Genomic DNA, 24,168 nt, shown 5'->3' with positions numbered 1-24,168 from the left:
GATCATTACAATATTTTTAGAAATTTCTATATACACGTGCAGTTGGAATTTTTTCTAAATTTAAAAAGAATAGTGTTATTCACACATCTTTTCTTACCGTCCATACACTTCTATTAATTTTTATTTGTTAACCGCCTTCAATTGATTTGATTTGACGACTAGAAATTGAGAGGGTGTATGTGGATAACACCATCTTTTGAAAATCGTTTTATTTCTATTTTACATCTCAATTACATATTTTTTAGGGTTAATCTGAGTTTACTATCTTGAAGTTTCTTGGTTTTCAATATTTGGTACATCAAGTTTTTTTCGTCCCAGAGTGGTACCTGAAGTCATAATTTTGGGACAGTTTCATACATCCGTTAAGGTTGCTGTTAAATCAGTCATTAAATGGTGACGTGGCTCCCACGTGAATAATGATTAGGCGCCATATGTCAATACGGACCCACATGAATATTAAAAAAATTAAAAAATTAAAAAACCCATCATTCTCCTACCTCACACCCCCCAATCCCACCCAACACTCCCTCATTTCTCTCCTCTGCGCCCACCCAACTCTCCATCCATTCTTTCTCTACTGCCAAGGCCGAGGTCCATCCCATTGCCCAACTCTCCATACACATCCAACGGTGGGAAATTTAGATCGAATGGCAGCGAGGCTTTGTGAAACGACGATGACGTGACGAAATCCCCATCGTCTGCTACCACTGATGAAGACAAATCACAATTGTTATGGCAGTCCTCAGGAACCACCGACGGCGTCTTCGGTTGTCGTTTCCGCCTCGACAAATCAATAGCCTTTCACGATGAAGGGGGTTCTCACTCCACTATCTGCATTAGGTGGCAATAGGGAGGGCTAGGGAAGGGTTTAGGGCGTCAGCTCCAATCCAGCAACACACTTGACATCTCTAGATTTGGAAACACACTACACATTCACGATTCGGCCTTGGAAGATAGAGAGAAAAATTGAGATAGAGGAGAGAGAAATATAGAAAGTTCAAATATGAGGGAGCTAATTAGGTTGTCGGGGTCGGCAGAAGGTGAATCGACTTCAGCTGTTGAGAGAGAATGGACGAAGGGTTGGGTGGGCTAGAGAATGGAGGGAGGGTTAGGTGGGATGGGTGGTTGGGGGTGTGAGGTAGAAGAATGATGGGTTGTTTTATTATTATTTTTAAGGTAAATATCAGTTTACTACCCTCAAGTTTCGTGGTTTTCAACTTTTAATACATGAAGTTTTTTTCGTCCTAGAGTTATACATAAAGTGTTAATTTTGGAACATTCTCATACATCCGTTAGTCTGGCTGTTAAGTCTTCCGTTAACTAATGACGTGGTGCTCATGTGGACAATGACTGGGCACCACGTGTCATTAAGGGGTACACGTGGAAATTAAAATTTAAAAAATATATATTTAAAGGAAAAAAAAATTCCCAAATCCCCACCTGTGCCCATTCACCCGTCTTCCACCTCTCTTCCTTCTTCCCTATGCAACACCTTTTTTGACTCCCTTTTTTCTCTCCCCCATTTTTATCCCCCCTTCTCCATAACCACCACATCCTCCATCATTCCTTTCCTAACCCCCACCATCATCTTCCTCCACCTTATCTTGCACCCTAACCCAAACCCAGATCGAAACCCTTACCCTCATCCTCCTTATCCTATACCCTAGCAACAACACCACCATCAGCCGCCGCTTGGTACTTTATTCCTCAGTCCATGGCCCAACAACACTGACCACACTCTCACTCACTCCGAGCTCTGCACACCACCGGTTCTTCACCTACTTTTCTTGACAAACTCGTCGGATGACTCGACTTTACTATCGTCCTGATCTACTCACTGGCTGGTTCACCCAGTTTATCCAGTTTCGAGACATTATCCGTATTGGCATCTTTGGTTATATGTTCCTCGGGTTTCAGATCTATCATCTTTGATTCGTCAAACGACCGGCCGTCATGCAACTGCACTAGGGTGTTGTAGGTCCAAAAGACAGGTATTTTGGGAGAGGTTGAAGACGGGTATTTGTCGACCACGCGTTGCGATTACGAGGATCGACTGCACCTCTTCTGAGCCAATGGTGATGGTGCTGTTGCTGAGGTGCAGGATAAGAAGGAGAAGGGTGAGGGTTTCAGTCTGGGTTTGGGTTGGGCTGCAAGATAATGAGGAGGAAGAGGAGGGTGGGGGTTAGGATGGATGTGTAGAAGTTAAGGTCGATTTTTCAAGATTTACCGTCAAATCTGCAAGGAGAGTGAGAGAGAGTGATGAACAGTGGGGGAATATGGGGAGTGAGGGAAGATGGTGGTTACGTACAGAGAAACGGGGCCGTCAAAGAAGATGAGGGTTGAGTGGGTGGAGTCGAAGAATGAGGGGGAAGGATGGATGTGCAGAGGTTAGGTATGTGTAGGGAATAGATGGGAGAGAGAAAGGATGGGGGTCGGGGTGAGGAAGACGATAGGGTTCTGGGTTTTTTTTATACTTTTATTTAATTATTTATTTTAATATTTTTTAATGACACGTGGCGCTTAGTCATTGTCCACATAGACGCCACGTCATTAATTAACGGAAGAATTAACAGCCATACTAATGGATGTATGAGACTGTCCCAAAATTAACAATTTAGGTATGACTCTAGGACGAAAAAAAACTTCATGTACTAAATGTTGAAAACTACGAAACTTAAGGGTAGTAAACTGATATTCACCATTTTTTTTAAGTTTGTATTATTTTTTTATTATTTTTTTAATATCCACGTGGCCCCATATTGACATGTGGCTCCCAATTATTGTCGATGTGGGCGTCACGTCACCAATTAACGGCTGATTTAACAACAACCTTAACGGATGTATGAAACTGTCCTAAAATTATGACTTTATGTACCACTCTGGGATGAAAAAAACTTGATGTATCAAATATTGAAAACCAATAAACTTCAGGGTAGTAAACAGAGACTAACCCTATTTTTTAATAAAGAAAATTTAAAATAGTAATAATTAGCAACCTACAAGATGGATTTGAAATTCATTTAAATCATGTAATTTTATGATTTTATCTCTATTTTGCTTTCGATAGTTGATCATTGTTCTGCCGACCATCTCCAATGGTGGCTTATAACCTAAATTTTCCCCTTTTCCCCCCCCCTAAATCCACTCCAACCCAAAACCTAAACCAAACCTAAAACCTAAAACTTAAAATGAAGGCAAATATAGGTCACAAATTTAGCCCACAAAAGCTGATGGGACCCACAGATGAGAGTGAAAAGTGGGTCTTGTCCTGTAGCCAACGGCTACTTTTCTTCATCGGGTGGTGGTGGTAATTGGACCGTTGGTTAATCCAACGGTCCACATTCAATTTTTGTTTTGTTTTATATTTATATATTTATTGAATCCAACGGCTTAGATCGAATATAATCAAATCTAACGGTAAAAAAAAAGATCTAACGGTCCAAATTTAAATCAAATGGCTAGAATAATCTTAAAATTTATTGGAATTTAAATATTTTTTTCCAACGGCTAGAATAATTTTGTTTTTTTAAGTTTATGTGGTTTATCATGATTTTCATGTATTGATTTAGTGATTTTTCAAAATTTATCAGAATTTAAATATTTTTAGGTTAAAATGTTCATAAAATTAATTTAGGATAGTCTACGTATTTTTTTTTTAAAGTTAATTTAAAAAAAATAGCCTTAATTCATTTTTTGATAATCTGGGGCTAAAATTTTAGGCCAAAATGGTTGGAGTAGAAAAGCTGTTTCTGAGCTAAAACCTAAATTTTCCGGGCTAAATATTTTTAGGTTTTAGGTCAGGATTGGAGATGGTCTAAGCGATGGCATTACAAGGATATTAAAACTTTCACTTTTTTGCCATCTAATACTACGATCTAGTGTTATTCCACTTGTAAGTGAGAGGTCTTAGGTTCGATTCTCACCAAATGCGAATTTAAATCACAATATTGCTAGTCATTGTGAGGCTAAGCCCACTCCTCCCCTTAGTGTAGATAATATTGTTTGTAAAAATAAAAAAAAGGTTCACTCTTTTTGACTTATCACTATATATATACATATATATTGATATGGGGAGCATACCAAAATGGTGAACATATCTCTAAAACACCTTCTCTTGATAGAGAAGAACAACGAACTGTTGGAAGTTTTGAGACTCTTGTCCCACATTGGGGAAAACAAGATTCACAATGGCCTTTATATAGATTTAGTGCTTTAGTCTAGTAATTAGAATATGGGCCATTTGGAAATGGATTGAAGGCTTGGGCCTTATGGTTGTGTGGATTAGGCTTGTATAATATAGCCTAAATACAATTAATATTAATTAATCAAGACAAGGGCCTTGGGGCCTTGGAATTTAAAATTAATCTGATTAATTAATTTTAATTTTCGTATTAAGTTTTTAATTAATTTTTTATTAATTAAAAACGTTTTGATTAAAAGACACAACTTTTAGAAAGAGTTGTGAACCTTCAAATACACTGAACTGGTATTTGAAAGGGTGTGAAACAGCCTATATATATGCAATGCATGGTATCCAAATCATCATATTTTCTTCTTCCTTTTCTTCCGTACAAATTTCCAGAGAGAGAGTAAACACACAAAGCAATTCGCTAGAATTCTATAATCCAGTGCGGGTTGTAGGATTAGGTAGTTGTATCCTGGTCGAGCAGACGTTGTAGAACCACAAGCACAAGAGTGGGACGGAATTACTGTTCGAAGGACATAGCTTTTACGCTAGCCTCTACCTTCTGTAAGCAAGTTAGTACTATTGGTATTCTCACATTTAATTTTCTGTAGTCATTGTGTATCATTCTGTATTGCAAGTATTTTTGAGTAATAAAGTATAAATATTTCAAGTTCTGTATTTCTGTTATTTCTGTTTCTAAATTGTTCTCCAACACGAACAACTACCAAAACAAGATAAGGACAAAAATGGATCTTCAAACCCACATTGTGGGTGGTTAATTATTCTTCCTTTGTATTTAAATTTTTTATTAAAATGTAATTAGATCTAAAATTGAAATAAAAATTAATTTTCAAATTAAAAAATTTCAAATTACCACATGCGTACACATGTTGCTAGAGGATAGTATTATTTTATCTTTGCGTTGGATGAAAAATGATTGGCTAGATTGGATTAATCATTCTCGCGGTCATAGGTACTTGTAATATAACTTTATGGTAAAAAATTAGAAATTAAATCCTTGTGGTGAATATTATTAGTAAATTTGGCCCAAAAGTTCGATTTCCTTTAAAAGTATGTTAAAATTGTAAAATTGTATTTTCATGTTTATAAACCAAAGAACCTCTTATATTTTTGGCAACAGATGCAAAACGTTTCTATATAAAATCACCTCAAGTGTTTTTCAAAGTAATTTTATGTTGAAACACATCTCATGTGTTTCTTCCCTATGTATGATCGTGGCCCTCGCAAAATCCGTTCCAAACATACCCACATGCGAATTATAGGGTACGTTACATAGAGTTGAAAACAAAAGTGTTACACAATTGATTAGTGGATAGGAAACGGAAACTACTATTTTAGGCCACTTAATAGATGGTTTACATTGATGTGACTGTCTGGAATGTCCTGATATTAATTTAGTTGTTGTGTAATCTCCAACAGTTTCTGTAAACATAATTCTTTAAATACAAGATTGTTGACTTAGGTGACAATTTGAAGAATAAAATTTACTACGTCATAATTGCACACTAATAAACTCCGCAAAATAGGCCTGTTTGGTATTCTATTTGAATATTTGTATGATTTCTCAAAACATTTCTTAAGAACATTTCTTGAATTTTTTTTTTAAGACTAAAAAACTTGATTGGTTTGCGATTTAAAAATTTTAAATCTTTTGACTTAAACCAAACAAAGAGATCTAAAAAGAGGGTTCGTAGGAGAGGGAGAAGGAGGAGAGATGAGGAAAGAAAGTAAGAGATGGTTGAAGGAAAGAGAAAAAAAAAAAGAGGTTCGGACAACATAGAGAGGAAGAGGAGTGAGAGAAAGAACCGAGAGAATGAAAAGAGCAGATTGGAGGAGAGATGAAAAAAGTAAAAAAAAAAAAAAAAAAGAGGAGAGAAGAAGAAAAGAAAGAGAGAGTTGGAGTGGGGGGGGGGGAGAGACAAAAGAAAATAGTGAGTTTAAGTTTAAAAATTCTAAAAACTCACTTTTTATGTTCGTAGAGAATATATTGTATTTTTGAGTTAATCTTAAGTTTAGTTTTTGAAAATAGTTCTATCAAACAAGTTTTTAAGGCCTAAAACTTGAAAATTAATTTTGAGTTTAAAATGTTAAATTCAAGTAGAATACCAAACAAGGGCTTGTTTGGTATTCTATTTGAAATTTTTTATAATTTCTCAAAACATTTTTTTAACACTTTTTCTTGTAAACAATTTTCTTTAAGACTCAAAAACTTCTTTGGTATGAGATTTAAAAATTTTAAATTTTATAACTTAAACTAGACAAAGAGATCCAAAAAAAGGAGGTCGGGAGAGAAAGAGGAGAGATGAGGAAAGAAAGTAAGAAATTATTGGAGGAAAGAGAAAGTGAGATGATCCGAGGAGATAAAGAGGAAGATGAGTGAGAGAAAGAATCGAGAGAATGAAGAGAACATATTAGAGGAGAGACGAAAAAGGTAAAAGAAAAAAAGAGAAGGGTGACAGAGAAAGAAGAAAAGAGAAAGAGATTTGGAGTGAAAGGGGAGGAAGGAGAGAAAAGAAATGAGTGTGTTTAAATTTAAAAACTCTAAAAACTTACTTTTTGTGCTTTTAGAGAATATACTATATTTTTTAATTAGTCTTGAGTTCAGTTTTTGAAAATAATCATACCAAACAAGTTTTTAAGGCCTAAAACTTGAAAATTGTTTTTGAGTTTAAAAATTTAGATTCAAGTACAATACCAAACAGGCTGATACTCTACTTGAATTCAACTTTTTAAACTCAAAAACAATTTTCAAGTTTTACGCCTTAAAAACTTGTTTGGTAGAACTATTTTAAAAAACTGAACTCAAGACTAACTCAAATATAGTTTATTCTCTAAAAACATAAAAAATGAGTTTTTAGAGTTTTTAAACTTAAACTTATTCATTTCTTTTCTCTTCCGCATCCCCTCTCACTCCAAATCTATCCCTCTTTTCTTCTTTCTCTCTCATCTTTTATTTTTATTTTTATTTTTTTAACCTTTTTAGTCTCCTTTGTCTCTTAATTCTCTCAGTTCTTTCTCTCACTCTTCTTCATCTTTTCTTCAATCATCTCTTAATTTCTTTCATCCTCTCTTCTATTTCTCCCTCTCCTGCAACCCCCGCTTTTTAGATCTCTTTGTCTAGTTTAAGTCGTGAGATTTAAAAATTTTAAATTGCCAACCAATCAAGTTTTTGAGTTTTAAAGAAAATCGTTTTTAAGAAATATTTTTAAAAAATGTTTTGAAAAATGATAAAAAATTTCAAATAAAATACCAAACAGGCCTTTATATTTCTTATTTTACTCACAAACAAAAGGTTCAAAAATAAAAGGAATAAAAAACAAACAACTTGGTATTGAATTGTGATAACTGAAAACAAAACGACATGTGTCAAAAAAGTAATATGACATATTCTAATTTAGGAGAGATGTTTCAGTGTGACCGTCATATGAGATGGTACACCACGTGTCCTTATATAAATGGTGGATTATGTGTGTTAAAATGTTAATAACTTAAAAATTAAAATTTTCCACCACTTGCATAAAAACACTTGGTGTGCTATCCATATTCCCGTCACAACTAAAAATTTCTCCGAATTTAGGCAGATTATAAAGAAAACAAATGGCAAGAACAATAGATTAAGGTTTTGATCTATTATGTCGAACCCAATCTATTTCATTCTAATCACGACCTATAAATATATTCTCTTGTTTCTGTCTTTTTCATCACGCAACTCACGTTATAAGAAATATATGGATACATCCTCATCACTTTTGCCCACTCTTCGAATGTGGCAAAGTTTAAGTTGCAATCATGGCTTATGAATATATTCTCTTGTCTCTATCTCTTTCATTACGTGATTCACACTATAAAAAAGATATAAATACATCACCATCACTTTACCCACTTGTTAAAGGTGGCAAAATTTGAGGCACAATCACAATCTATGAGTATATTTTCTATCTTTATCTCTCTCTCATCACGTGACTCATGTTATAAGAAAGATACAAATACGTCCTCGTCACTTTTGCCCCATTTTTAGAAATTGGCAAAATTTGAGGACAATCATAACCTATGAATATATATTTGTATGTCTCTATCTATATCTCATCACATCACTCAAGTTTATAAAAAATTTGTACATCCCAATCACATAATAGAATCTACCATAAAATTCATTATAAAAAATCTTATCAAACTTAAAGACTCTTAAATGCATAGAAAAATTCAACCAACACACAATCACCTAACCTAAAGTACCCACCCCACACCATATCAAGGATTAAAATTAAGTAATACACCCACACCATATCAAGGACTAAAAATTAAGTAATACATTAATTTTCTTTTGTCAAGCGATAATAGATTAAATTGTTAGTTATTACGGGATAAAGTTTGATAGGATCAAATCCACATCAAAGTGCATATACATTATTACTTTCTGCTACTGAAGTAAAGCTCCACGTGCTGAAATAACTACATTATTCAAAACAAATTACCTTTATTTAATTGACTCATATATTTGAAACCCATGCACCATGTGTACGGGGATATAATACTTATGGAGAGAGGAGATATAATAATTATACAAAGATGTTAAAATTATAATTATAAAAAGAAAAGATATATGGAAAAGAGAGAAGTTTGGAAAATAAAAAAAAATATTTTTTTGTAAAATTACATTACTAATAATTTAATTTTTGATAAAAGTTCAAATTATCGTTACCCTTTTCTAATTGACAAATTCCATTTTTTATAGTTAATTTAAATATTCACATAAATTATATTAAATAGGAATAAATATTTTAGCCAATCTCTAATTTTAGAGCGAGTGAGAAGTGAAATAGTGAAAGCTTATCGTAGGCAAAGAATTACTCATCTCGAAGAGAGGATACTAAAAATAGTCGTAAAAATGGAAAAACCATTGCAAAGAGAGCAGCGGAAGCAACAGATCAATAGCAGACCAGCAGAGGCAGAAAGCACAACTCCCTCACCCACCGCCACTTCACCATCTCCTCCGTGCCCCAAAACGGTAGCTGGGTAAGCCTCTCTCCACGTCGTTTCAAGTTGTTGTTTTTCTCCTTCCTTGTTTTGATACAAGCAGAGGTTAAACCACTAAATATATGCATATGCTTCTCGTTTTTGTTGTTTTTCAAAACATTCCCAGTTTCTGTTTGTTTTCATGTCTTCAAAATCCGTGCTTTCCTTTGTTTCCGAGTATTTATTAGGTTGGATTTTGTTAAAGTTCGGATTTTTATTGTTATGTTTTGTGTTTTTATTTGAATGTTTGAAGAAGGAAAGGAAGACGGAGGGAAAAAATGGCGGATGTAGAGAAAGAGGAGGGGAAAATTGTGGAGGATGAGGAATTCAAAGGGGTGGCAGATACCCATGTTCGTGAACAGCTTGAAGGGGGAGAAGAACCAAACACCAACACATTAGATGGTGTAGAAATGGAGACCCAGAAGAGCCTTGACGAAAATGGAGTTGAATTGCCTGGTGAGGAAATCCGGGGTGCAGTTGATCCAGTTTCCGCTGTCCCCGAAATTCCTGAAGATGCTAATGTTGCCGATGAGATGTCCAGTGAGCCGGGTTCTGGTACTGAAACTGATAAGGTTGTGAGTTATGTGGATTCTGGTGTGCATGGTGGGAGTGAGGTTTCTGTGAAGATTGTAAGTGAGGAGAGTGGTGGTGAGAAAGGGAAGGCCCTGAAGGATGATTTGGGCAGCAAAGTTGACCCGTCTATTGAATTGGGTGCCCGTGCCGAGGCTGAGAGTCTTGTTGGTGATGGTGGATCCCATCACACTGTGGACCCTATGGAGATTGAAAAGGAAGATGATGGTGTTGGAGAAGAAAAGGCACTGAAGGATGGGGTGAGCGGCGAGGCCAACCCTTCCAATGAACCAGATATTGGTGCTAAAACTGATGATGTTGCTTGTGAGATGGAGCTTGATATGCCTCATAATGGTGAGGTTGCAGTGGAGAAACTGACAGATGGGGCGACCAACGAGGCCAAATCCTCCAATGAGCCAGATAGCAGTGCTGAAACTGGTATTATTGTTCGTAAGGTGGAGCTTGATACTCGTGATAGTGAGGTTGAACCGGAGAAACTGAAAGATGGGGTGACCAGCGAGGTCTACCCATCTGGTGAACCATATATTAGTGCTGAAGATGATAATGCTGCTCGTAAGGTGGAGCCTGGTATGCCTCATGATAGTGAGCTTGCAACGGAAATACTAATAGATCGGGCGAACAACAAGGCGAAATCCTCCAGTGAACTAGACAGTAGTGTTGAATATGAAAATGTCGTTGGAATGGTGGAGCTCGATATGTCTCATGATAATGGGGCTACAACGGAGAAACTGATGGATGGGGTGAGCATTGAAGCCAACCCCTCTGGTGAACCAAATATCAGTGCTGAAGCTGATAATGCAGCTCGTAAGGTGAAGCATGATATGCCTTGTGATGGTGAGCTTGCAACTGATAAACTGACAAATAAGGTGAGCAGCAAGGCCAACCCCTCCAGTGAACTGCACATCAGTGCCGAAGCTGATAATTCTGTTTGTAAGATGGAAACTGATACAATGCCTCATGATAGTGGGGTTGCTATGAAGACACTGATAGGTGGGTTGAACATCAAGGCCAGCCCCTCCAATGAACCCCATATCAGTGCTGAAACTGATAATGTTGTTAGTAAGGTGGAGCCTGATATGCATCTTGATGATGAAGTCGAAATGGAGACTGAATCTGATGATGATGGTGAGAAAGTAGAGGTACTGAATGGTGGGGTGAGCACCAAAACAAAGTTTTCTTTTCACACCGACATAAACGAGCAACTGCAGAAACCCAAGTTTTATGTTGGACGTAAGGTTGGGATGAAGAGCTTAGAACCAAAGAAAACCTTCCTCTTGGATCCAGGTGCTGATGAGGGTGGTGAGTCGGGGACTGAGGAGGAGCAAACGTCATTCATGAAGGAGGTTGAGAGTTTATATAAAGAGAAGAATTTGGAATTCAAAGCCCCAAAGTTTTACAAAGAGGAATTAAATTTGCTCAAGTAAATCTCTGTTGAGTTTGCATAGAGTAATTAGTTTGAAAACGTTTTGGCTCGATGTTAACTTTGTTGTTTCTTCTTAAAATCAGGTTATGGAGAGCTGTGATCAAACTTGGTGGCTATGACAAGGTTTGTGTGGGTTTGTTTATCTCTGAATCCTGAATATCATTTGTTATTTTACAGGCCTTGGTTTTTGATAAGGATTTGTAGATTAGGTAGTGATGTGCCCAATTGAGAAAGAATCCTGAATCAAATAGCATAAGACACATTTCCAAAAATATATGGATTATCACAAATTCCTATGCCGGGGGTACTATATTAATAAATTTGGTGGCATACCTACTTCACCGGACCTCTCTTGTATTTGTATACACTTAGTTACCTAAAGTGAACAACTGCATTATATGTTTCTATATGCAAATATGAAAACTTATGAAAAAGAAAGAAAAAGAAAGCAAGCAAGATGGCTGATGCACTTGCATAATGATTATCTTATGGTGGACTGATTGTACTTTACTACTACATCCTGATAATTTGAACTTTGATATGATATACATTACTTTTCTTGCATGGTTCCCCTATTTGGTTTACTCTGCTTAGTGTTTCCGTGGGAACATGTAGGTTACTACATGCAAATTGTGGCGGCAGGTCGGAGAATCATTCAATCCCCCAAAGTACGCAATATTGTTTTTCTTTACTTGATACCTCTCTTTAAGCTATCTAAATGATATCCCAGGCCCAGAAAATAAAATAGAAGAGGAAGGCAACTTATTTTGTGGCAGATACCGAAAGTTACTATTATGTATACAATTACAAAACACATCACCCCCTCCACCCTCTCACCAAACAGAATTTCCCTTTGTTTTGAGTTTGTCATTCTTTTATAAACTTACATTCTAATGGATGGTTTTTTCATGGTGCACAGAACGTGTACTACTGTTTCTTGGACTTTCCGAAATTTTTATGAGAAGGTTATTCTCTACTTATAATGTTTTGAGTTTTTATTTTATTATTGTCGTCTTTGTTTTTGGTCTGTTTACCTCTGGGTTTTGGATCCCCTAATTACCATTTTATACAGGCATTACTTGAATTTGAAAGGGACAGACTTCATGGTGGTGAAATTCCTCTTCCTGCAGAGCCTACTAGAGTTGAGAATCGGGTAATTAGACTTAAATAAATTTTGGTTCTTTTTCTTTTTTGTTCTTTTGTTTCTTGGTTAAATGATCCTCTTGGGTTTGAACACAGGCTGATGGTGGCCATACTTTAGGATCAGGCAGGGCACTGAGGGATGCTGCAGCTCGTGCCATGCAGGGTTGGCATTCTCACCGCCATCATGGTAATAATGGTGAGGTTGGAGATGCAACTAATAAGGTCTGGAGAACTTTTAAGCTCTATATTTATTTGTTTTTCTTCTCCTTTTCTTTTTGCCATTTTCGCTCCATCCCTTATGAGATATTTCTTTTGTTCATGTATTAGGATAAGCACTTGAGTACCATGCCAAAAAGTGACAAGCAACTTAAAAGTTCTGGTATGATGACTGATGAGTTTAAATTTTGACACTTTTGCTGCCATAGTGATCTTCTCTATCTTAAAAATTGTTAGTTAACTCAGGTTTACTAAAGCGGAAAAAGCCATCTCATATGGATTCTGCTGTCCCAGTTGCTGACATGAAAGCTATAAAACCACGGTACTAATATCTCTCGGTCCCCTATTGATTTCATCCCATAATAGTAAAAAGTGCCTTTACTATTATTCCAGCTCAACATTTTTGTTTTCCCCTTGTTTATAAAAGGGATACAATGGTATTTGATATTGGACCTCCAGCAGATTGGGTGAAGATTAATGTGAAAAGATTTGTAAGTTCCTCTCATCTCACTGTTAGGATAAAACATATTTCTACTTATTATATGGATTATTTCTAATTAGAACCGAAACTTTACTGTACACAGAATGACTGCTTTGAGGTATATGCCTTAGTTCCTGGGCTACTGCGCGAGGAGGTCAGTTCATGAATTAGTTTTGTGATCATTGTTGTTTATAAGCTTGTCATCTTTGTTTTTGTAGTTAAGGTCGGGAGTTCTTGTCCATGGGTTTCAAATAGGCATGCTGCTTTTATTGTTTCCAAGAAATTATATCCTGATTCTGCTTGTTATATTCTCTCTGTGTTTTTGTCGTTAACAATGATTGTGATTCATCATTCAGGTGCATGTTCAATCTGACCCAGCCGGACGCTTGATTATATCCGGCCAACCAGCACAACTGGATAATCCTTGGGGTGTCGCACCCTTTAAGAAGGTTGGCATAACTTGCACTTTGAGATCGTTTGGTAACTAGGGGTTGATTGGAGTGGATAAATCATAAAATTCAACATATGTTGAATTTTAAGATTTGTCCACTCCAATCCAAACCTAGTTACAATATGACGCCCTATATTACCTGCATGTGTGGTTCTTTGCAGTTTTTGCAGTATGTTTAAGCCACTTAGCCAGTTGTACGGTCATATTTTACGGACCTTAACAATTCATGTTAATTATTGATGAATTGGCATATAGAATAGGATAACCCATCTGAACTCTTGCATAATTTACCCTTGCAGTTATATCATTTTGTTTCTGTTCAGTTGATAACTTGATAGTGCTCCAATATGTTTTGGGTTATGATTGACGATAGTTATTAGATAGGGAGGGAAAAAAGATCCTTAAAAAGTGCTGTTATTTTTCATTTTGTTTCGGGACTTGGGAGGCAACCCCCTAGAGGTTCTCCGCGTCCCATACCTAAGCGTAAGCATCAGGTTGATTTCTGGTAGTGTTAAATTCACACACACCTTCATGTCCAAATCAAACTTTTGTTATGCAGTGTGGCACTTTATCAAAGTATACCTGCAGGATAATTAAAGTGGTTTTCTTCGTAGGTTGTCAGCCTACCTTCGAGAATCGATCCACATCAGACATCTGCGGTAGTGACCTTGAATGGCCAGTTGTTTGTGCGCGTTCCATTTGAACAGTCAGATTTTTAAACCAGGGATGAATTTCCTTTCTGTCCCCGACGTACAGAGATCTTCGGTTAGTCATCAGAAGATAGAATACTGAGTATTATTGGTTTGTTCATACTTACAGTTGGAGCTCAAGCCTATGCAGTTGGACGCATCCAATCGACCAACGAATAAGAACTGTTGTCAGCAGTTTTAGTTAAAATGACGAGACTCGTGTAAATATGCGGTACTCTTGATCATTATTTTTCAAATGCAAACGATTTGGGTCTCCTGTTATTAAGTTTTGATCGAGACTTTTCAATTTCTGTTGTAAACCTAGAGCTTACAAGTGAATCACCTTCTGATTTTATGCATAAAGGAATGAAACGATGTTTGATTTCTATTAGCATATCTCACTCGTAGCTCACTCGTAGCGTGAGATATGCTATGATCTCACTCGTTGCATGATAATTCAAACGACGAGTGAGGTATGAATAGACATGAAAATTATACTCGTCTTTCGCTTACATATATCCCCCGTGTCCGTACATTACATGCCTTGTACACCAGAACGACGCAGATTGATTGATCAGACAGCGAATGTTTACAGAGAAAAAATATGTTCAGTTTACAGATTTCAGCATAACTCCTTCAATGAAAGATATGCAAACTCCATCCAGTACAATCACAGAACAAAACAACCTTCTCCCTCGAACGGCGGAGGACGAAAGGTACCTGTAATTCTATTAGTTTGACCCTAAAACTCTATAATCCAATACCATGGGCTATGTCGTTCGAGCGCTCACGGAAATTGGATCCCGCCTCCTGTAGCGGGGTTAACCAACGACAACAACGGCGGGCGGGTTAATGGCGACCCAGAGCAAGGAAAGTGTAATTGCAATGAGACCTGACCAAACAAACACAATGGTAGGGGTCTTCCTTCTTCTTCCCATCAAACCCTTGGCAAAAGGATACAAGTGAGCCAAAACCCAAAAGCTGAAGAAGGCACCGCCAATAAACCTCGCCCACTGAGGATTCAGAGCATAAACCTCCCTCGAAAATGCGACTGCGATTGCGATTATGTTCACCATTGCAATCACAATTGGAGGGATCATGAGGGAAGTCCATTTCACAAGGTAGAGGTCAGCATATATATCTTCATTGTCCTCTCCAACTGACTTGGCCGTCAAGGTAAAGGAAATTTCAATCCCTGCAATCACCTTTAGAAGGCCTTGCACCACAGCAGCCAAGTGAGCGCTGGTTCCGGAAATCAGCCAAAACTGCTCATTTCGCCACCACTCTTCCAACGCGATCCCCGACCACTTCACCTCCAGGATAGCCAAAGCTATGAGGCATATAGTAATGGTTAGCAAGTAGACCAAAAATGTGATGTTGAGATTCGCCACAATGAACTGTCCACTGAAGAGCGAAAGCGCAGGGAGGAAGCAGTACACGATGAGAAAGATTGAGGTGAAAGGGTAGATGCCGACATTGATGTAGGCAAGACGTTGTAGTAACTTGAGGCGCATTGAGGCAAGGAAGGCGTTGTTCCGGGAGAAAAAAATCTCGACTGAGCCAGTTGCCCAACGGAGCACTTGGTGGAGTCGATCAGTAAGATTAATGGGAGCTGAACCGCGAAATGCGTCACGCTTGGTAACGCAGTACACCGAGCGCCATCCGCGATTGTGCATTCTGTACCCAGTCACCACATCTTCTGTCACTGACCCGTAAATCCACCCCACACGGTCTCCCCATTCGGTCTTGTCCTCGTACCTGTGTCACAATGTTAATTTGATGAAAATGTACAGAGCTAGTACTTAGATTAAATTATTTGATCGATCATATTTGAACTGATACATCAACTGTCACATCATGTTGTCAGCTAATTATATATTTATACACGTACCAGCAAGAAATGGCAGAGACAGCTTCAGCAACAGTAGTGGCATTGAGCGGATCACGAGGAACTCTGAGAGCGCCAGGAGGCCGTCCGAATTTCACTGAAGGATGATCAGCTACAGGGCGACCTTGGTACTCAGCGACGGGTATGGATTCCGCCAGCATTGTTGAATTTCCAAAACGCTTGGGAAGTAGATTGGTGTCAAGATCTGGGTCGAAGTCACTGGCTGTCAAAGGTTGCGTATTCGACTGTGTCAAAGGCTCTCCTTGTGCGTCATCATCCTTCTTCACCGGCAACTTGTCAGGATTTGGTGGATCAAAACCGTACAAGGCAAAACGCCGGAACATGGTCCCGGTTCCCACATACATCGGACCCTGCAAACCCATGATTCATGCATACTGGTTGCATGTATATATTATGCGTGTAACTTAATCTCCAAGTTACGAACTTGTATGACATACGCGCAAATCTTTAACTGTTCACAATTTCCATATCCGCGAAGCAAACCTTTAAAAAATGTTCGTATGTCACACGAGTTCGTACCGTGGAAATTTTTTCGAATAGATTAAGGTACCTGCAAACCATCAAGTGCACGCATATTGCCATCGAAAAACACGGTGTTGTGATTGGCATAGCGATCGGAGGGATCAATGCCTTCGAATCTCTGAGGAAACTGAATGTAGCAGATGTTTTCACCGCCTTTGTCCATCATGAAGCACATCCCTTCACGGACAGCTTTGCAGTTGTAGATGTAGTGATCACAGTCAAGGTTGAGAATGAAAGGGCCGTTTGACAAGATGGCGGATGCTCTCACCAGCGCATTCATGGCGCCGGCCTTCTTGTTGTGATCATAGCCAGGCCGCTTTTCTCGCGACATGTAGACAAACATTGGGAGGCGTATATCCACATCTGTGAAATCTATGAGCTTGTCATCATCGGCACTTCCCATTAGGGGGTCAGGACTAGGAGGCTTCAGCATCACCTATGCACAATGCAGCATCAAGGTTCAAGTAACATTGTTTCTGCCATATTTACTGGCCGCACGCTTATCAACACACTAAAGCGCTAACAAGTTAGTAGGTTAATATGATGCTAACTATTCGTTTGAGTCCATTCCTCAACATTCCCATGAGCTGAACCGATCATAGGCCATCAATGAGATTATCCTAACAAATAATTGACTCTCATTGAAAACAATTTTCGATTAGGTTGAATTTTTTTGAACGAAGTACAAAATGAACTGTTCAAGCCATGATCAAATAGAGGAGTGCGCCCAAACAAATGGTTAGAGTTGTATAAACTTACTGAATGGTTAGCGCTTGTGCGCTATATGATAGAGAATTTAAGAGGTAATTGGTAAACGTGGTTTTATTCAACTACGAGATGAGCTAATGTTACCTGAAGAATTCCTGAATGGTCACCTTTGGCATGGTCGCTGGAAGGAACAGACCAAGCACCAGGCCAATGTGTGCCATCAGCCATCCAGGTAGCCTTGGGGACTTTGACTTGCTCCAAAGGGTCAATTCCATTCTCCCTCATATGCTTCAACTGCTGCATTTCCTCCCTGGCATGGAAAGCATCAGACCGCCTCCTGATCGAAACCGGAAGACCGTTGATCCTCACCTTGAACTCATCAAACTCCCTCTTGATCTTCCTCCTATCCTTCACAAAGTCCAGCCTACTCTTGTTCTTTGTCGGGTCAACTTTCAACGCGAAGTAACTGTCAGGATTCCTCGGCTCAATGTTGTGTTTCCGGCAGAAGGGAACCCACAAGTCTGCGAAACTAGCAGCTTCCGCCATTGCCTCAAAGGTGAGGAGGGCACCTCCATCATCAGAGACGTAGCATGCTAGCTTTTCGACTGGGTAATCAATGGCTAGGATTGAAAGGATGGTGTTGGCAGTGGTGAGAGGTGGCTCTTTGTCAGGATCAGCAGTAGATACAAAGAAGTCAGTGCCAGGGAGGTCAGACCGGCCCGTTGGATTGGATGGTGATGGCCTGTCAAACTTGTCGTGGAGGACTTCAAGATAGGTCTGACGATTAATGGGGAAAAATTTAGGAGTCTGATCAAGAATCCAAGAGAAGGCGAACCATATTTCGCAGATAATCGACATGAGCCACAGCCATCTTGCATCATTGTTTGGATTGACTACTCTCCAATGCAGGAACAAACTTAGCACGATTAACCGAACGAAGATCAGTATCCTACAAGACGAAGATCAACATAAAATATATATTAATTGTTCGTCAAGTCATCTTAATTATAGTGCATCATCATACAATATGAACACATAATCACTTCATCTAACAATGTTCTAATGTTTTTTTTACTTTCGCGAAGTTTGTTCTGTTGCGAAAGTTTGATTAATTCATAACACTTTTTGATTGCGTGAACAAATGCAGCATGTACAAAGTAAGTACTGAGAGAGAATTTATATACTGACCTGTAGGGGGTGATAATGGCAGTAGCAATTGGCAATATCTTGCCGAGGGGTTTCCAAGGCTTGTCATCCGCATCCAGCAAGCCCCCTCCGAAGCCATCACCACCGCCATCACCATACCCGTCATCTTGGGGATCGAAAGCGTTGCCATCACCATAAGTCCCCTTGTTCTCAAACAACCACCTATTGTGATCAAGTTCTCCGGTTTGGTTCCTCTTCATCGCAGACATGTTATCCCTTTTTCCGTCGGCACCAGGCAATTGCAGCGTTCCATTGTTGTAACCCGATGGATCACCAAATTCGTCTCCTACTCTGTATTGCTCCTTGCAACCCGGACAAAGGCCAGTGTTCTTCTGTGCATCCAAATAGCAATCTCTACAGATTTTGAACCTACAAAACAAAATTCGAACACAATAAAAAAAAAAAAAAACATAGAAGTTTAAGACTCGTTAAAATTACACAATGAGAAAACTAGCCCTCGTCCAAAAGGGAACTGATTTCTGCACTCACGTTTTCTGCTCCCTTGATTGTAATAATAGGGGAAATCCTATCCAAAAGTACTAGTTGAAATGATTTGTTTTGGATTTCTGAGCTTCGCTTTAGTACCCGAAGAACTTAAGATCTTATTAGGTTAGTAATCAAACTAGTAATTAATTAGAGTATCGTAGCTCATACCTGCAATCACAGGGGGTTATATCAACTCCTCTCTCATCCTTCATCACCTTACCATCACAAGCAGGCATCATACATGCAGAGCCTTTGGCTCCAGCCATCTGAGGATGAGTCACCTCCGAATCAATCACCTTATCCATGAGATGCGCACGCGTCGTACTATTGAACCCTCCGGTAAATAAAGAGTTAGAAACATATTGCTCCTCTGCCTTCACAGCCCCGGATGAGTCCATGGGCTGGTTATCTGGGGTGGGAGGAATCTGTACTGTGTAGTCCATATAGTCCCCGGATAATTCTCCGGACATATCAAGGTCTTCTCTAGACAGACTCACGTACCGTCCACTTGAAGTTCTTCGCGCAAACTTCACAGTTTGGCCACTCGAATTAGCTTTGCCTTGAGAGCTACCAGAACCTCCAGGGCTTTTTATCGCCTTTTTCGATGGCTCTCTATTCAGGGACGCTGCCATTGTCTATCTAATACTAATCTCTCTACTTCTTTTTCTTTTTCGATTACCAAATTCTTCGATCCCTATGTATGATTTCAATCAACGTTGTATACAATGTAGAATAACAAAATGGTTTCTCAGGAAAATAGTAATGTAATGTGGCTCCATTGAATTGGGAAAGGCAGAAGTGTGCCCAAAGAAATGGAAGGAGACATTATTATTGCTAGAGGAAGAAGAGGAGGGGGGCTGTTTTTTCCTCCAACAACTTAGGAGGAACAGATGGTTTGAGAGAGAGAGGGACCGAGTCTATGCTGATATGCCGTTTTTAGAGAATTGCGTTACGAGTTTTGAGGAGTGTGTTTGTGGAGGGAAAAGGAGGGAGCTAGCAGCTGAGGTCTTACATGATAGTTATATAACCTCCGTTCATGTTTAGTTTGAACGTCATCACGTCGTGTTACCAATATTTCACTTGTATTCGTATGTATAGCACGCATTATCATATTGTAAGAACTACCTACACGTTAGAAGTTACTGGTGATATGTTTATTTAGTTACCATTAACATTTCAGACCTCTAATTAACAAAGAAAATTCTCTTAATATATGAATATTTATACACTGATATATACATACAATAATGCTTGATTTAGGCATGTGTGTCTTGCACCAATTCGCCAACAATAAATTGTACAAATAACTAACAAAAGGTGCTTCGCTGATTGGTAAAACCAGAGAATGAGAATCTTGTGTGAAGCAGTAAAAATATATAATTGTTAAGTAACTGGTTTATTTTATGATGTGAATGTTGAGAGTGAATTTCACATTGGAGAAAGAAGAGATTCTATATATGCTTAATTATAAGTAGTTCAGCTACTCCGTATGTTGCTAATTAGTTTTATGATAAAAGCACACTTGTGTTTATTTTTAACCTTTTGATCGAATGAAAGAAAAAAACAAATAAACGTGGATGTACAAAAAGAGAAAAGAATTTTGCATAAATTATTGCCTTTTTATAAGAGAGATTTAAATAATATGAGGCACTAACCAATGTGGGAGTGTTCTAAATTTATCAAGTGTGCCACCTGATTTTTTAATTTTACAATATAATATAGAGTCACATGATTAATTTGTGACGCTTACACTATCTGTTTCATTGATATATAATATTGAAAACGGTAATTTGTTATCCTGATAGTTTCAGACTCAGTAATTAAGTTGCTTCTATAGCTAGCTAGCTTGACTGAATTAGCTAGTTGATTGAAAGGTCAAACAAAATAGACCAATGCATGAAATATTTCAAGTCTCAATGTTCCACCTTGTCCGAGACATTAATTCAAGATACTTTCAAAATTATCCAAAACTTTTAGAAGAGGAAATGACTAAATAAGCACATCAAACCGACAACAATGAGTGTTAAAAACTAAAGAAATTGAACCATTAGTTATTTTTAGACTTTGGAGCAAAATCCTTTTACATAACACCCTTAGAAATTTTCATACAAAATAAAAAAGTTTAAAGACAAATATATAAGAGACAGAAGTTCTAACAAAACCTAGAGAAATCATTTGTTCCATGTTCTAACAAGTTCATGAACAACAATAGCATCGAGAGTCAATAGGATTGAACTTCAAGGACCAATGTTGCAACTTTTTCTAAAAATTAATCAGATGGAACTGTTATTCTTACTTAGATTTTAGAGAGAAAAAGTAGTTCAATTGACACATTATATATGCATTATGTAACAAAGCTTCCATAAATCGATCACACAATTAGGAAAATAAAGAAGATCCGAAAATTTATTAAACAATTTCAGCTGGATGGATTTTACAATGTCTGAACACGGACTTACAGATTAGATGAACTCTTTAAAGAACAATCCATGCATATTCCAGTCCTTCTGAAGCATAAGTTCTAACTAGTCCCACTATTCCAACCACATACATCACCAGGAAATGTTCTCATCATCCCCAAATTGTACCCATCCCCACCGCTACCGCTGCCCGTCACTCCCGAAGATTGCGAAGCGGTCGCTTGCAATGGCGGTAGTGGAGCCTCCTTCTCCTCCTCCTCCAGCGGCAACCTATCATACACTGCATTGGCAAAAGAAACCACAATCAACGTCACAGGCCCTGAAGCCCTCAAGGGTCCCACAACACTCCCTCCAACAACCTGTCCTTGTCCACCAGCCAGATATAGCGCCAAGCCACTGGTTCCAGATGGGGCCGGTGGAGGCAGGCACGTACCGGTGAGAGACAGGATTTCAAAACGACCGTGCATCGTCAGCACAGTACTACTGCTTCCTAAAGGTAGTACTGCTACGGCTGGCTGGCGCAGGTTGACATTAGTCACTGCACCGCTTCCACTCAGCACGCAAACGCCTCGGCCACGGCGGGTGGCGTAGGTCATCACCGATTCGACAACGTCTGAACCGGAGGAAACTTCAAGAACATGAGATGTGAGCGCATTTGGGGTGTCTTGTGCGATTATGAGGGGCGGCTTGGGCTTGTTCTTTGCGCCGGGAGGACGGCCTCGAGGCCGGCGAGCGGCGGAGGATGGCGCACCTGGACTTGTGTTGGTGGGTGCATCAGGATCAGCATCGACGCCTGACATTAATTTTTTCCAAACCTAATTAATCCACTGAAGAAGAAGCTAGCTATGAATACTCAAAAACTGATTTTTTTTTTCTTTCAAAAATGTGACGCAAGCTAAGAAACCAAGCTAGCTAGCACTGAATTCTTTTAGGCTCACGAAAACGAAAAATCAAAGCCTTTGAAGCCAAACCCTAGATCATGAAACTGCAAAAGTAGTTGCCTTACTTTTATCACCATCTTAGATTTTTGAAAGAAAATAAAGAAGGGAAATTAAAGATGTCCGGTCAAGAACATCAAACATATATCTAGAGAGGAAGGAACAGATGCAAAAGGGGAGATGCAATTTTTCCAGATACGTCCAAATGAAGAGTAGAAAAGTGCGGTCATATGGAGCAACTAGCATATACAGGGAACTTTTTAATATTATAAATTATTGTTGATACACCAACATGCCATTATAATATGGTGTCATGATGTTTGCTTTTTCTTTTCTCAACTTCTAAGAGTTTGAATGTCTGACTGAGAAGCCGCCTTTCCAATAGGCGAACTTGCTTCGAAACACCCTATGAAAACTAGAGAGATGAGTTGAATAAAAGATGGTTAATACTTGCACATCACTTATATGGGATGACCATATTTTTTTTATTTGCGAATACCGTATTTTTTACTCAATAAAATTAACGATTGAAATCGTTTAATTTATTAGTTTTTATTTTTAAGATCACTTCAACAAAAAATTATTCGAATTTGAGATCGTTTAATTATTTAACCACATCAAATAAATAGACGAACATTTAAACGCATCAAATAGATAGACCGTTCACCATGTATATATAATATAGTACCTGCACCGTCGATTTGTTCTATACATTTGAAAGACTAAGTGACCTCCGATTGAAATATTTTTTTGTAAGGATGATCTTCACATGTGAAGAAATTGAATAGTTCTGAACATGAAATTTGCATGGTGAAAATGCATTATTCATAATGGGGAATGAACTCATCCTCCAAAGTTGGAATTCATGTTGGATTTATCCAATATAAATCAACCTTAAGTGGTCTACTACATGTAATAGGAATGTAATATTGGAGAATAATGTTAATTGTGATTTAATCTCTTAAAGATATTAATTCTATATAAGGTGTCTTATATTGGAAATAGGATTGATGGAATCCTTAATAATATATGATTATGATATTTTACTTGAGAGCCAAGAAAGGAGAGTTTTAGTTTTCCTTTATGGACGGAATCTAAGACTTTTTGGCTAGTATATAAACACCGGTCCCTTCTAATCCTAGACACGACAACTAAGGCTTCCCATAGAGTATTGTCATAAAGCTAGGAGTTTACAGAAGAGTTGGTGTTTTCTATTTGTCACGACAAACATAAAAATTGGAGTTTTATCGATCACGTCTTGCTTGCATGGCTGCTGCATCTTCGATAACTACCATTGGATTCAGGTCAGTCACTCCTTCGTTTGTGTTTTAATTGTATAACCTTATAAGGCTAACAATTGGTATCAGAACCGCTGGTTATATGATTAAAACCTATTAAGAAAAGTTGATTTTAGAGACTGAAAGCAAACAGCTTAATCAGTAATTGATATTTGGATAAACGTTGAAAGTCTACCAATCACACGTGCCGCTGATGTTGTTTTTTAAATTCTTGTGAGCATGTTATATTTGTTTTGACCTTAAATTGGAAAACTGAAGAAGGTCCCCTCCACTTAGCAAGCACAATAGAGTCATCTACCAAAGTAAAACGGTTTGTCTCATTGAATTCGATATTCTTCATGATGGCCTATGATATTGTACTTTGGTTGGTGTATATATTTAATTGGATCCTTGAAAGCTTAAATTGGTTATAAGATTAAGATGTATTTGCATAAGTGATGTGCTGATTATTGTCAAGCATGTAG

General features: G+C 38.1%; 3 protein-coding genes across 4 annotated transcripts; 1 reads left to right on the top strand and 2 right to left on the bottom strand.

Annotated features, from left to right (window-relative positions):
• Positions 1-9,059: 9,059 nt before the first annotated feature.
• LOC126585442 (AT-rich interactive domain-containing protein 3-like) lies at positions 9,060-14,592 on the top strand. Of its 2 annotated transcripts, none has more exons than XM_050249883.1 (13): positions 9,060-9,223; positions 9,477-11,234; positions 11,321-11,360; positions 11,853-11,905; positions 12,157-12,202; positions 12,310-12,390; positions 12,477-12,602; positions 12,708-12,759; positions 12,843-12,918; positions 13,024-13,087; positions 13,181-13,231; positions 13,434-13,526; positions 14,143-14,592. In XM_050249883.1, exons 1-13 carry the CDS (start codon positions 9,096-9,098, stop codon positions 14,245-14,247), a joined length of 2,673 nt encoding a protein of 890 aa, XP_050105840.1. In that variant the 5' UTR covers positions 9,060-9,095; the 3' UTR covers positions 14,248-14,592. The 2 variants fall into 2 exon arrangements, with proteins under 2 accessions (XP_050105840.1, XP_050105839.1); XM_050249882.1 differs by having other exon boundaries at positions 12,834-12,918.
• Positions 14,593-14,686: 94 nt separating this feature from the next.
• Positions 14,687-19,917, bottom strand: LOC126585441 (cellulose synthase-like protein D4). Its single transcript, XM_050249881.1, has 6 exons — positions 19,217-19,917; positions 18,545-18,931; positions 17,501-18,305; positions 16,677-17,084; positions 16,109-16,476; positions 14,687-15,975 (listed from the first exon to the last, which is right to left on the bottom strand). Exons 1-6 carry the CDS (start codon positions 19,678-19,680, stop codon positions 15,039-15,041), a joined length of 3,369 nt encoding a protein of 1,122 aa, XP_050105838.1. The 5' UTR covers positions 19,681-19,917; the 3' UTR covers positions 14,687-15,038.
• A 1,519-nt stretch (positions 19,918-21,436) lies between these two features.
• Positions 21,437-22,658, bottom strand: LOC126585439 (AT-hook motif nuclear-localized protein 25-like). Its single transcript, XM_050249880.1, has one exon. It carries the CDS (start codon positions 22,266-22,268, stop codon positions 21,570-21,572), a length of 699 nt encoding a protein of 232 aa, XP_050105837.1. The 5' UTR covers positions 22,269-22,658; the 3' UTR covers positions 21,437-21,569.
• Between the last annotated feature and the right edge of the window lie 1,510 nt (positions 22,659-24,168).

Source organism: Malus sylvestris, chromosome 10 (assembly GCF_916048215.2).
Source record: "Malus sylvestris chromosome 10, drMalSylv7.2, whole genome shotgun sequence".
In the NCBI taxonomy this organism is placed as follows: domain Eukaryota; kingdom Viridiplantae; phylum Streptophyta; class Magnoliopsida; order Rosales; family Rosaceae; genus Malus; species Malus sylvestris.
The sequence above is the reverse complement of the archived record's forward strand: the minus strand, read 5'-3'. Positions and strand labels throughout refer to the sequence as shown.

What these genes read in the sequence shown, in the direction of transcription:
- LOC126585442 (XM_050249882.1), top strand. Translation starts at nt 9,096, where the DNA reads ATGGAAAAACCATTGCAAAGAGAGCAGCGGAAGCAACAGATCAATAGC. An exon ending in AACTTGGTGGCTATGACAAG is followed by an intron (nt 11,361 to 11,852) that starts GTTTGTGTGGGT and finishes GGGAACATGTAG; the next exon opens with GTTACTACATGCAAATTGTG. An exon ending in TCCGAAATTTTTATGAGAAG is followed by an intron (nt 12,203 to 12,309) that starts GTTATTCTCTAC and finishes CATTTTATACAG; the next exon opens with GCATTACTTGAATTTGAAAG.
- LOC126585441 (XM_050249881.1), bottom strand. Translation starts at nt 19,680, where the DNA reads ATGGCAGCGTCCCTGAATAGAGAGCCATCGAAAAAGGCGATAAAAAGC. An exon ending in ATAACCCCCTGTGATTGCAG is followed by an intron (nt 18,932 to 19,216) that starts GTATGAGCTACG and finishes TTTGTTTTGTAG; the next exon opens with GTTCAAAATCTGTAGAGATT. An exon ending in GTCTCTGCCATTTCTTGCTG is followed by an intron (nt 15,976 to 16,108) that starts GTACGTGTATAA and finishes ATTGTGACACAG; the next exon opens with GTACGAGGACAAGACCGAAT.
- LOC126585439 (XM_050249880.1), bottom strand. Translation starts at nt 22,268, where the DNA reads ATGTCAGGCGTCGATGCTGATCCTGATGCACCCACCAACACAAGTCCA.